This window comes from Phyllobates terribilis, unplaced genomic scaffold (assembly GCF_046119375.1).
Source record: "Phyllobates terribilis strain yellow unplaced genomic scaffold, ASM4611937v1 Scaffold_1__5_contigs__length_1240528914, whole genome shotgun sequence".
Taxonomy (NCBI): domain Eukaryota; kingdom Metazoa; phylum Chordata; class Amphibia; order Anura; family Dendrobatidae; genus Phyllobates; species Phyllobates terribilis.
The window spans coordinates 1,234,962,513-1,234,978,711 of NW_027362761.1; the positions used below are offsets into that span (position 1 = coordinate 1,234,962,513).

The 16,199-nt window shown below is 45.4% G+C and overlaps 1 protein-coding gene across 1 annotated transcript in view; it reads right to left on the reverse strand.

Annotated features, from left to right (window-relative positions):
• The window catches only part of LOC141173641 (uncharacterized), a 58,575-nt gene extending 42,760 nt beyond the window's left edge, over window positions 1-15,815 (reverse strand). Inside the window, exon 1 of the mRNA XM_073657943.1 lies at window positions 15,621-15,815. Coding sequence (XP_073514044.1) covers window positions 15,621-15,699 — 79 coding nt within the window. The 5' untranslated portion in view covers window positions 15,700-15,815. The remainder of the gene's footprint in view (window positions 1-15,620) is intronic.
• Window positions 15,816-16,199: the final 384 nt, after the last annotated feature.

The following is a 16,199-nucleotide window of genomic DNA, read 5'->3' on the forward strand; positions in this document are numbered from 1 at the left end:
TGTATATATACACTGCACAGCACCACTCCTCCTGTATATATACACTGCACAGTACCGCTCCTCCTGTATATATACACTGCACAGTACAGCTCCTCCTGTATATATACACTGCACAGTACAGCTCCTCCTGTATATATATACACTGCACAGTACCACTCCTCCTGTATATATACACTGCACAGTACCACTCCTCCTGTATATATACACTGCACAGTACCGCTCCTCCTGTATATATACACTGCACAGTACAGCTCCTCCTGTCCTGTATATATACACTGCACAGTACAGCTCCTCCTGTATATATACACTGCACAGTACAGCTCCTCCTGTATATATATACACTGCACAGTACCACTCCTCCTGTATATATACACTGCACAGTACCACTCCTCCTGTATATATACACTGCACAGTACAGCTCCTCCTGTATATATATACACTGCACAGTACCACTCCTCCTGTATATATACACTGCACAGTACCACTCCTCCTGTATATATACACTGCACAGTACCGCTCCTCCTGTATATATACACTGCACAGTACAGCTCCTCCTGTATATATACACTGCACAGTACAGCTCCTCCTGTCCTGTATATATACACTGCACAGTACAGCTCCTCCTGTATATATACACTGCACAGTACAGCTCCTCCTGTATATATACACTGCACAGTACCACTCCTCCTGTATATATACACTGCACAGTACAGCTCCTCCTGTATATATACACTGCACAGTACAGCTCCTCCTGTATATATACACTGCACAGTACCACTCCTCCTGTATATATACACTGCACAGTACCGCTCCTCCTGTCCTGTATATATACACTGCACAGCACCACTCCTCCTGTATATATACACTGCACAGTACCACTCCTCCTGTCCTGTATATATACACTGCACAGTACAGCTCCTCCTGTATATATACACTGCACAGTACAGCTCCTCCTGTATATATACACTGCACAGTACAGCTCCTCCTGTCCTGTATATATACACTGCACAGTACAGCTCCTCCTGTATATATACACTGCACAGTACCACTCCTCCTGTATATATACCCTGCACAGTACAGCTCCTCCTGTATATATACACTGCACAGTACCACTCCTCCTGTATATATACCCTGCACAGTACAGCTCCTCCTGTATATATACACTGCACAGTACCACTCCTCCTGTATATATACACTGCACAGTACCGCTCCTCCTGTATATATACACTGCACAGTACCACTCCTCCTGTATATATACACTGCACAGTACAGCTCCTCCTGTATATATATAACCTGCACAGTACCACTCCTCCTGTATATATACACTGCACAGTACCACTCCTCCTGTATATATACACTGCACAGTACCGCTCCTCCTGTATATATACACTGCACAGTACAGCTCCTCCTGTATATATACACTGCACAGTACAGCTCCTCCTGTCCTATATATATACACTGCACAGTACAGCTCCTCCTGTATATATACACTGCACAGTACAGCTCCTCCTGTATATATATACACTGCACAGTACAGCTCCTCCTGTCCTGTATATATACACTGCACAGTACAGCTCCTCCTGTATATATACACTGCACAGTACCACAGTATATATACACTGCACAGTACCACTCCTCCTGTATATATACACTGCACAGTACCACTCCTCCTGTATATATACACTGCACAGTACAGCTCCTCCTGTATATATATACACTGCACAGTACCACTCCTCCTGTATATATACACTGCACAGTACAGCTCCTCCTGTATATATACACTGCACAGTACCACTCCTCCTGTATATATACCCTGCACAGTACAGCTCCTCCTGTATATATACACTGCACAGTACCACTCCTCCTGTATATATACACTGCACAGTACCACTCCTCCTGTATATATACACTGCACAGTACAGCTCCTCCTGTATATATACACTGCACAGTACCACTCCTCCTGTCCTGTATATATACACTGCACAGTACCACTCCTCCTGTATATATACACTGCACAGTACCACTCCTCCTGTATATATACACTGCACAGTACCGCTCCTCCTGTATATATACACTGCACAGTACAGCTCCTCCTGTATATATACACTGCACAGTACAGCTCCTCCTGTCCTGTATATATACACTGCACAGTACAGCTCCTCCTGTATATATATACACTGCACAGTACCACTCCTCCTGTATATATACACTGCACAGTACAGCTCCTCCTGTATATATACACTGCACAGTACCACTCCTCCTGTCCTGTATATATACACTGCACAGTACAGCTCCTCCTGTATATATACACTGCACAGTACAGCTCCTCCTGTATATATACACTGCACAGTACCACTCCTCCTGTATATATACACTGCACAGTACAGCTCCTCCTGTATATATATACACTGCACAGTACCACTCCTCCTGTATATATACACTGCACAGTACAGCTCCTCCTGTATATATACACTGCACAGTACAGCTCCTCCTGTATATATACACTGCACAGTACCACTCCTCCTGTCCTGTATATATACACTGCACAGTACAGCTCCTCCTGTCCTGTATATATACACTGCACAGTACCACTCCTCCTGTATATATACACTGCACAGTACAGCTCCTCCTGTATATATACACTGCACAGTACCACTCCTCCTGTATATATACACTGCACAGTACCACTCCTCCTGTATATATACACTGCACAGTACCACTCCTCCTGTATATATACACTGCACAGTACAGCTCCTCCTGTATATATACACTGCACAGTACCACAGTATATATACACTGCACAGTACTGCTCCTCCTGTATATATACACTGCACAGTACCACTCCTCCTGTATATATACACTGCACAGTACCACAGTATATATACACTGCACAGTACAGCTCCTCCTGTATATATACACTGTACAGTACCACTCCTCCTGTATATATACACTGCACAGTACCACTCCTCCTGTATATATACACTGCACAGTACCGCTCCTCCTGTATATATACACTGCACAGTACCACTCCTCCTGTATATATACACTGCACAGTACAGCTCCTCCTGTATATATACACTGTACAGTACCACTCCTCCTGTATATATACACTGCACAGTACCACTCCTCCTGTATATATACACTGCACAGTACAGCTCCTCCTGTATATATACACTGTACAGTACCACTCCTCCTGTATATATACACTGCACAGTACCACTCCTCCTGTATATATACACTGCACAGTACAGCTCCTCCTGTATATATACACTGTACAGTACCACTCCTCCTGTATATATACACTGCACAGTACCACTCCTCCTGTATATATACACTGCACAGTACCACTCCTCCTGTATATATACACTGCACAGTACAGCTCCTCCTGTGTATATATACACTGCACAGTACCACAGTATATATACACTGCACAGTACTGCTCCTCCTGTATATATACACTGCACAGTACCACTCCTCCTGTATATATACACTGCACAGTACCACAGTATATATACACTGCACAGTACAGCTCCTCCTGTATATATACACTGTACAGTACCACTCCTCCTGTATATATACACTGCACAGTACCACTCCTCCTGTATATATACACTGCACAGTACCGCTCCTCCTGTATATATACACTGCACAGTACCACTCCTCCTGTATATATACACTGCACAGTACAGCTCCTCCTGTATATATACACTGTACAGTACCACTCCTCCTGTATATATACACTGCACAGTACCACTCCTCCTGTATATATACACTGCACAGTACAGCTCCTCCTGTATATATACACTGTACAGTACCACTCCTCCTGTATATATACACTGCACAGTACAGCTCCTCCTGTATATATACACTGTACAGTACCACTCCTCCTGTATATATACACTGCACAGTACCACTCCTCCTGTATATATACACTGCACAGTACCACTCCTCCTGTATATATACACTGTACAGTACCACTCCTCCTGTATATATACACTGCACAGTACCACTCCTCCTGTATATATACACTGCACAGTACCACTCCTCCTGTATATATACACTGCACAGTACCACAGTATATATACACTGCACAGTACAGCTCCTCCTGTATATATACACTGTACAGTACCACTCCTCCTGTATATATACACTGCACAGTACCACTCCTCCTGTATATATACACTGCACAGTACAGCTCCTCCTGTATATATACACTGTACAGTACCACTCCTCCTGTATATATACACTGCACAGTACCACTCCTCCTGTATATATACACTGCACAGTACCACTCCTCCTGTATATATACACTGCACAGTACAGCTCCTCCTGTATATATACACTGTACAGTACCACTCCTCCTGTATATATACCCTGCACAGTACCACTCCTCCTGTATATATACACTGTACAGTACCACTCCTCCTGTATATATACACTGCACAGTACCACTCCTCCTGTATATATACACTGCACAGTACCACTCCTCCTGTATATATACACTGCACAGTACCACAGTATATATACACTGCACAGTACAGCTCCTCCTGTATATATACACTGTACAGTACCACTCCTCCTGTATATATACACTGCACAGTACCACTCCTCCTGTATATATACACTGCACAGTACCACTCCTCCTGTATATATACACTGCACAGTACCACAGTATATATACACTGCACAGTACAGCTCCTCCTGTATATATACACTGCACAGTACAGCTCCTCCTGTATATATACACTGCACAGTACCACTCCTCCTGTATATATACACTGCACAGTACCGCTCCTCCTGTATATATACACTGCACAGTACCACTCCTCCTGTATATATACACTGCACAGCACCACTCCTCCTGTATATATACACTGCACAGTACCGCTCCTCCTGTATATATACACTGCACAGTACCACTCCTCCTGTATATATACACTGCACAGTACCGCTCCTCCTGTATATATACACTGCACAGTACCGCTCCTCCTGTATATATACACTGCACAGTACCACTCCTCCTGTATATATACACTGCACAGTACCACTCCTCCTGTATATATACACTGCACAGTACCGCTCCTCCTGTATATATACACTGCACAGTACCACTCCTCCTGTATATATACACTGCACAGTACCACTCCTCCTGTATATATACACTGCACAGTACCGCTCCTCCTGTATATATACACTGCACAGTACCACTCCTCCTGTATATATACACTGCACAGTACCGCTCCTCCTGTATATATACACTGCACAGTACAGCTCCTCCTGTATATATACACTGCACAGTACAGCTCCTCCTGTATATATACACTGTACAGTACAGCTCCTCCTGTATATATACACTGCACAGTACAGCTCCTCCTGTATATATACACTGCACAGTACCACTCCTCCTGTATATATACACTGCACAGTACCACTTCTCCTGTCCTGTATATATACACTGCACAGTACCACTCCCCCTGTATATATACACTGCACAGTACAGCTCCTCCTGTATATATACACTGCACAGTACAGCTCCTCCTGTCCTGTATACATACACTGCACAGTACCACTCCTCCTGTATATATACACTGCACAGTACCACTCCTCCTGTATATATACACTGCACAGTACCGCTCCTCCTGTATATATACACTGCACAGTACAGCTCCTCCTGTCCTGTATATATACACTGCACAGTACCACTCCTCCTGTATATATACACTGCACAGTACCACTCCTCCTGTCCTGTATATATACACTGCACAGTACCACTCCTCCTGTATATATACCCTGCACAGTACAGCTCCTCCTGTATATATACACTGCACAGTACCACTCCTCCTGTATATATACACTGCACAGTACCGCTCCTCCTGTATATATACACTGCAGAGTACCACTCCTCCTGTATATATACACTGCACAGTACCACTCCTCCTGTATATATACCCTGCACAGTACAGCTCCTCCTGTATATATACACTGCACAGTACCACTCCTCCTGTATATATACACTGCACAGTACAGCTCCTCTTGTATATATACACTGCACAGTACAGCTCCTCCTGTATATATACACTGCACAGTACCACTCCTCCTGTATATATACCCTGCACAGTACAGCTCCTCCTGTATATATACACTGCACAGTACCACTCCTCTTGTATATATACACTGCACAGTACAGCTCCTCCTGTATATATACACTACACAGTACCGCTCCTCCTGTATATATACACTGCACAGTACCACTCCTCCTGTCCTGTATACATACACTGCACAGTACCACCCCTCCTGTCCTGTATATATACACTGCACAGTACCACTCCTCCTGTATATATACACTGCACAGTACCACTCCTCCTGTATATATACACTGCACAGTACAGCTCCTCCTGTATATATACACTGCACAGTACCACTCCTCCTGTCCTGTATATATACACTGCACAGTACCGCTCCTCCTGTATATATACACTGCACAGTACAGCTCCTCCTGTATATATACACTGCACAGTACAGCTCCTCCTGTATATATACACTGCACAGTACCACTCCTCCTGTATATATACACTGCACAGTACCACTCCTCCTGTATATATACACTGCACAGTACCACTCCTCCTGTCCTGTATATATACACTGCACAGTTCAGCTCCTCCTGTATATATACACTGCACAGTACAGCTCCTCCTGTATATATACACTGCACAGTACCACTCCTCCTGTCCTGTATATATACACTGCACAGTACCACTCCTCCTGTATATATACACTGCACAGTACCACTCCTCCTGTATATATACACTGCACAGTACCACTCCTCCTGTATATATACACTGCACAGTACCGCTCCTCCTGTATATATACACTACACAGTACCGCTCCTCCTGTATATATACACTGCACAGTACCACTCCTCCTGTCCTGTATATATACACTGCACAGTACCACTCCTCCTGTATATATACACTATACACTGCACAGTACCACTCCTCCTGTCCTGTATATATACACTGCACAGTACCACTCCTCCTGTATATATACCCTGCACAGTACAGCTCCTCCTGTATATATACACTGCACAGTACCACTCCTCCTGTATATATACACTGCACAGTACCACTCCTCCTGTATATATACACTGCACAGTACCACTCCTCCTGTATATATACACTGCACAGTACAGCTCCTCCTGTATATATACACTGCACAGTACCACTCCTCCTGTCCTGTATATATACACTGCACAGTACCGCTCCTCCTGTATATATACACTGCACAGTACAGCTCCTCCTGTATATATACACTGCACAGTACCACTCCTCCTGTATATATACACTGCACAGTACCACTCCTCCTGTCCTGTATATATACACTGCACAGTACCACTCCTCCTGTCCTGTATATATACACTGCACAGTACCACTCCTCCTGTATATATACACTGCACAGTACCACTCCTCCTGTATATATACACTGCACAGTACCACTCCTCCTGTATATATACACTGCACAGTACCACTCCTCCTGTATATATACACTGCACAGTACCACTCCTCCTGTATATATACACTGCACAGTACAGCTCCTCCTGTATATATACACTGCACAGTACCACTCCTCCTGTCCTGTATATATACACTGCACAGTACCGCTCCTCCTGTATATATACACTGCACAGTACCGCTCCTCCTGTATATATACACTGCACAGTACCACTCCTCCTGTATATATACACTGCACAGTACCACTCCTCCTGTATATATACACTGCACAGTACCACTCCTCCTGTCCTGTATATATACACTGCACAGTACCACTCCTCCTGTCCTGTATATATACACTGCACAGTACCACTCCTCCTGTATATATACACTGCACAGTACCACTCCTCCTGTATATATACACTGCACAGTACAGCTCCTCCTGTTCTGTATATATACACTGCACAGTACCACTCCTCCTGTATATATACACTGCACAGTACCGCTCCTCCTGTATATATACACTGCACAGCACCACTCCTCCTGTCCTGTATATATACACTGCACAGTACCACTCCTCCTGTCCTGTATATATACACTGCACAGTACCACTCCTCCTGTCCTGTATGTATACACTGCACAGTACCACTTCTCCCGTCCTGCATATATACACTGCACAGTACCACTCCTCCTGTCCTGTATATATACACTGCACAGTACCGCTCCTACTGTATATATACACTGCACAGTACCCCTCCTCCTGTCCTGTATATATACACTGCACAGTACCACTCCTCCTGTATATATACACTGCACAGTACCACAGTATATATACACTGCACAGTACCACTCCTCCTGTATATATACACTGCACAGTACCACTCCTCCTGTCCTGTATATATACACTGCACAGTACCACTCCTCCTCTCCTGTATATATACACTGCACAGTACCACTCCTCCTGTCCTGTATATATAAACTGCACAGTACCACTCCTCCTGTATATATACACTGCACAGTACCACTCCTCCTCTCCTGTATATATACACTGCACAGCACCACTCCTCCTGTCCTGTATATATACACTGCACAGCACCACTCCTCCTGTCCTGTATATATACACTGCACAGCACCACTCCTCCTGTCCTGTGTATATACACTGCACAGTACCACTCCTCCTGTCCTGTATATATACACTGCACAGTACCACTCCTCCTGTATATATACACTGCACAGTACCATTCCTCCTGTATATATACACTGCACAGTACCACTCCTCCTGTATATATACACTGCACAGTGCCACTGCTCCTGTCCTGTATATATACACTGCACAGTACCACTCCTCCTGTCCTGTATATATACACTGCACAGTACCACTCCTCCTGTCCTGTATATATACCCTGCACAGTACCACTCCTCCTGTCCTGTATATATACGCTGCACAGTACCACTCCTCCTGTCCTGTATATATACACTGCACAGCACCACTCCTCCTGTATATATACACTGCACAGTACCACTCCTCCTGTATATATACACTGCACAGTACCACTCCTCCTGTATATATACACTGCACAGTACCACTCCTCCTGTATATGTACACTGCACAGTACCACAGTATATATACACTGCACAGTACCACTCCTCCTGTATCTATACACTGCACAGTACCACTCCTCCTGTATCTATACACTGCACAGTACCACTCCTCCTGTATATATACACTGCACAGTACCACTCCTCCTGTATATGTACACTGCACAGTACCACAGTATATATACACTGCACAGTACCACTCCTCCTGTATATATACACTGCACAGTACCATTCCTCCTGTATATATACACTGCACAGTACCACTCCTCCTTTATATATACACTGCACAGTACCACTTCTCCTGTCCTGTATATATACACTGCACAGTACCACTCCTCCTGTATATATACACTGCACAGTGCCACTGCTCCTGTCCTGTATATATACACTGCACAGTACCACTCCTCCTGTCCTGTATATATACACTGCACAGTACCACTCCTCCTGTCCTGTATATATACACTGCACAGTACCACTCCTCCTGTCCTGTATATATACGCTGCACAGTACCACTCCTCCTGTCCTGTATATATACACTGCACAGTACCACTCCTCCTGTATATATACACTGCACAGTACCTCTCCTCCTGTCCTGTATATATACACTGCACAGTACCACTCCTCCTGTATATACACTGCACAGTACCACTCCTCCTGTATATGTACACTGCACAGTACCACTCCTCCTGTATCTATACACTGCACAGTACAGCTCCTCCTGTATCTATACACTGCACAGTACTGCTCCTCTTGTATATGTACACTGCACAGTACCACTCCTCCTGTATATATACACTGCACAGTACCACTCCTCCTGTATATATACACTGCACAGTACAGCTCCTCCTGCATATATACACTGCACAGTACCACTCCTCCTGTATATATACACTGCACAGTACCACAGTATATATACACTGCACAGTACAGCTCCTCCTGTATATATACACTGCACAGTACCACAGTATATATACACTGCACAGTACCACTCCTCCTGTATATATATACTGCACAGTACCACTCCTCCTGTATATATACACTGCACAGTACCACTCCTCCTGTATATATACACTGCACAGTACCGCTCCTCCTGTCCTGTATATATACACTGCACAGTACAGCTCCTCCTGTATATATACACTGCACAGTACCGCTCCTCCTGTCCTGTATATATACACTGCACAGTACAGCTCCTCCTGTATATATACACTGCACAGTACCACTCCTCCTGTATATATACACTGCACAGTACCACTCCTCCTGTCCTGTATATATACACTGCACAGTACAGCTCCCCCTGTATATATACACTGCACAGTACAGCTCCTCCTGTATATATACACTGCACAGTACCACTCCTCCTGTATATATACACTGCACAGTACCACTCCTCCTGTATATATACACTGCACAGTACCACTCCTCCTGTCCTGTATATATACACTGCACAGTACCACTACTCCTGTCCTGTATATATACACTGCACAGTACCACTCCTCCTGTCCTGTATATATACACTGCACAGTACCACAGTATATATACACTGCACAGTACAGCTCCTCCTGTATATATACACTGCACAGTACAGCTCCTCCTGTATATATACACTGCACAGTACAGCTCCTCCTGTATATATACACTGCACAGTACAGCTCCTCCTGTATATATACACTGCACAGTACAGCTCCTCCTGTTCTGTATATATACACTGCACAGTACCACTCCTCCTGTATATATACACTGCACAGTACCGCTCCTCCTGTATATATACACTGCACAGCACCACTCCTCCTGTCCTGTATATATACACTGCACAGTACCACTCCTCCTGTCCTGTATATATACACTGCACAGTACCACTCCTCCTGTATATATACACTGCACAGTACCACTCCTCCTGTCCTGTATATATACACTGCACAGTACCACTTCTCCTGTCCTGTATATATACACTGCACAGTACCACTCCTCCTGTCCTGTATATATACACTGCACAGTACCACTCCTCCTGTCCTGTATATATACACTGCACAGTACCACTTCTCCTGTCCTGCATATATACACTGCACAGTACCACTCCTCCTGTCCTGTATATATACACTGCACAGTATCGCTCCTACTGTATATATACACTGCACAGTACCCCTCTTCCTGTCCTGTATATATACACTGCACAGTACCACTCCTCCTGTGTATATATACACTGCACAGTACCACTCCTCCTGTATATATACACTGCACAGTACCACTCCTCCTGTATATATACACTGCACAGTACCACTCCTCCTGTATATATACACTGCACAGTACCGCTCCTCCTGTATATATACACTGCACAGTACCACTCCTCCTGTATATATACACTGCACAGTACCACTCCTCCTGTATATATACACTGCACAGTACCACTTCTCCTGTCCTGTATATATACACTGCACAGTACCACTCCTCCTGTCCTGTATATATACACTGCACAGTACCACTCCTCCTGTCCTGTATATATACACTGCACAGTACCACTTCTCCTGTCTGCATATATACACTGCACAGTACCACTCCTCCTGTCCTGTATATATACACTGCACAGTACCGCTCCTACTGTATATATACACTGCACAGTACCCCTCCTCCTGTCCTGTATATATACACTGCACAGTACCACTCCTCCTGTGTATATATACACTGCACAGTACCACTCCTCCTGTATATATACACTGCACAGTACCACTCCTCCTGTATATATACACTGCACAGTACCACTCCTCCTGTATATATACACTGCACAGTACCGCTCCTCCTGTATATATACACTGCACAGTACCACTCCTCCTGTATATATACACTGCACAGTACCACTCCTCCTGTATATATACACTGCACAGTACCGCTCCTCCTGTATATATACACTGCACAGTACAGCTCCTCCTGTATATATACACTGCACAGTACAGCTCCTCCTGTATATATACACTGCACAGTACAGCTCCTCCTGCATATATACACTGCACAGTACAGCTCCTCCTGTATATATACACTGCACAGTACAGCTCCTCCTGTATATATACACTGCACAGTACAGCTCCTCCTGTATATATACACTGCACAGTACAGCTCCTCCTGCATATATACACTGCACAGTACCGCTCCTCCTGTATATATACACTGCACAGTACCACTCCTCCTGTCCTGTATATATACACTGCACAGTACCACTCCTCCTGTCCTGTATATATACACTGCACAGTACCACTTCTCCTGTCCTGCATATATACACTGCACAGTACCACTCCTCCTGTCCTGTATATATACACTGCACAGTACCGCTCCTCCTGTATATATACACTGCACAGTACCGCTCCTACTGTATATATACACTGCACAGTACCACTCCTCCTGTATATATACACTGCACAGTACCACTCCTCCTGTATATATACACTGCACAGTACCACTCCTCCTGTATATATACACTGCACAGTACCACTCCTCCTGTCCTGTATATACACACTGCACAGTACCACTCCTCCTGTGTATATATACACTGCACAGTACCACTCCTCCTGTATATATACACTGCACAGTACCACAGTATATATACACTGCACAGTACCACTCCTCCTGTATATATACACTGCACAGTACCACTCCTCCTGTCCTGTATATATACACTGCACAGTACCACTCCTCCTGTATATACACTGCACAGTACCGCTCCTCCTGTATATATACACTGCACAGTACAGCTCCTCCTGTATATATACACTGCACAGTACAGCTCCTCCTGTATATATACACTGCACAGTACAGCTCCTCCTGTTCTGTATATATACACTGCACAGTACCACTCCTCCTGTATATATACACTGCACAGTACCGCTCCTCCTGTATATATACACTGCACAGCACCACTCCTCCTGTCCTGTATATATACACTGCACAGTACCACTCCTCCTGTCCTGTATATATACACTGCACAGTACCACTCCTCCTGTATATATACACTGCACAGTACCACTCCTCCTGTCCTGTATATATACACTGCACAGTACCACTTCTCCTGTCCTGTATATATACACTGCACAGTACCACTCCTCCTGTCCTGTATATATACACTGCACAGTACCACTCCTCCTGTCCTGTATATATACACTGCACAGTACCACTTCTCCTGTCCTGCATATATACACTGCACAGTACCACTCCTCCTGTCCTGTATATATACACTGCACAGTACCGCTCCTACTGTATATATACACTGCACAGTACCCCTCCTCCTGTCCTGTATATATACACTGCACAGTACCACTCCTCCTGTGTATATATACACTGCACAGTACCACTCCTCCTGTATATATACACTGCACAGTACCACTCCTCCTGTATATATACACTGCACAGTACAGCTCCTCCTGCATATATACACTGCACAGTACCGCTCCTCCTGTATATATACACTGCACAGTACCACTCCTCCTGTCCTGTATATATACACTGCACAGTACCACTCCTCCTGTCCTGTATATATACACTGCACAGTACCACTTCTCCTGTCCTGCATATATACACTGCACAGTACCACTCCTCCTGTCCTGTATATATACACTGCACAGTACCGCTCCTCCTGTATATATACACTGCACAGTACCGCTCCTACTGTATATATACACTGCACAGTACCCCTCCTCCTGTCCTGTATATACACACTGCACAGTACCACTCCTCCTGTGTATATATACACTGCACAGTACCACTCCTCCTGTATATATACACTGCACAGTACCACAGTATATATACACTGCACAGTACCACTCCTCCTGTATATATACACTGCACAGTACCACTCCTCCTGTCCTGTATATATACACTGCACAGTACCACTCCTCCTGTATATACACTGCACAGTACCACTCCTCCTGTCCTGTATATATACACTGCACAGTACCACTCCTCCTGTCCTGTATATATACACTGCACAGTACCCCTTCTCCTGTCCTGTATACATACACTGCACAGTACCACTTCTCCTGTATACATACACTGCACAGTACCACTCCTCCTGTCCTGTATATATACACTGCACAGTACCACTCCTCCTGTATATATACACTGCACAGTACCACTCCTCCTGTATATACACTGCACAGTACCACTCCTCCTGTATATATACACTGCACAGTACCACTCCTCCTGTATATACACTGCACAGTACAGCTCCTCCTGTATATATACACTGCACAGTACCGCTCCTCCTGTATATATACACTGTACAGTACCACTCCTCCTGTATATATACACTGCACAGTACCACTCCTCCTGTATATACACTGCACAGTACCACTCCTCCTGTCCTGTCCACACATGGTGGCGGCAGCATCCTGCTGTGGGGAGGCTTTTCTTCAGCAGAGGCAGAGAAACTGGTCAGAGGTGTTGGGAAGATGGATGGAGCTAAATACAGGACAGTCCTGGAGGAAAACCCTTTAAAGGCCGCAAAAACTTGAGACTGGGGAGTAGGATCACCTTCCAGCAGGACGTCTCTATCCAATCTCACTGAGAGACAGCGAGTGTGCAAAGAAGACGGGGCACAATGTCACCTCTAGATGTGAAAAGCTGGAGAGACAGACCCCAAAAGGCTGCAGCAGAGAAAGCTGGAGAGACAGACCCCAAAAGACTGCAGCAGAGAAAGCTGGAGAGACAGACCCCAAAAGACTGCAGCAGAGAAAGCTGGAGAGACAGACCCCAAAAGACTGCAGCAGAGAAAGCTCGGGAGACAGACCCCAAAAGGCTGCAGCAGAGAAAGCTGGAGAGACAGACCCCAAAAGACTGCAGCAGAGAAAGCTGGAGAGACAGACCCCAAAAGACTGCAGCAGAGAAAGCTGGAGAGACAGACCCCAAAAGACTGCAGCAGAGAAAGCTGGAGAGACAGACCCCAAAAGACTGCAGCAGAGAAAGCTGGAGAGACAGACCCCAAAAGACTGCAGCAGTAGCGAAAGGTGGTCCTACAAAGTATCAGACTATAGGGGGCAACATACAAATGCACAGAACTATTATTGGATTTCTATTTGTATAACAATCAGTGACCTCGTATCATTTCCTCACTCGTCACTAATACTCGTTACTTTGTATCACAGAAAATCCCAACAAAATACATTGACACTGATGGAATCCAGTCTGTGCCGTCGGGGCGACCGGTGTACAAGGTGGGACCCGAGTGTACAAGGTGGGACCCGAGTGTACAAGGTGGGACCCGAGTGTATAAAACTGCACCAAAGTGAAACCCGTGATGAGGGGGTGACCTGTTGGGGGCTGTCGTTCCCTCCCAAGAGGTTTCCATTGCCTCGGACAATTGTGGGAAGGAAAGTCTAAAAAAACACAACTAGTTATGTCCCGTGATGAAGGGGGAACAGGACCCTGGAGCTCTCTCCGATACCTCAGATTTGCCCGTGAGAGTCTCCGTCTCTTTGCTGGGTGTAATTCTCAGTATCGCTATTATTCTGGGTTGATACAGATATTGCACTGTTACCTCTATGTACTTACCTGTGACGGTGAGGACCCCCAGCACGGACAGCACAGAGACTGGGCTCATGGTGATGGTGGCTGTGGGGCCGTGTGACATCAGAACTCTCCTGTAACTCTGTGCAGTGGTGGGAGAAGAGACGTCCTCTCCACATCCTCTACCAAGATGTAGAAGAGAAACCGAGAAAATCTCTGTTCTCCGCCCCACAGACGACGAAAGGTGACAGCCTGAAAACAGGGAACCAATATCTACAGAAGAACCTCCCCTGGAGCCCACCAGAAAAGCGAAAAGCGGAGCCCGGACCCTTATAATTAGCTGTATTGTGCTACTGGGAGCTTGTACCTCTGTCTGCCCCGGTCTCTGGCCGTATGTGACCTCTGTCTGCCCCGGTCTCTGGCCGTATGTGACCTCTGTCTGCCCCGGTCTCTGGCCGTATGTGACCTCTGTCTGCCCCGGTCTCTGGCCGTATGTGACCTCTGTCTGCCCCGGTCTCTGGCCATATGTGACCTCTGTCTGCCCCGGTCTCTGGCCGTATGTCACCTCTGTCTGCCCCAGTCTCTGGCCGTATGTCACCTCTGTCTGCCCCAATCTCTGGCCGT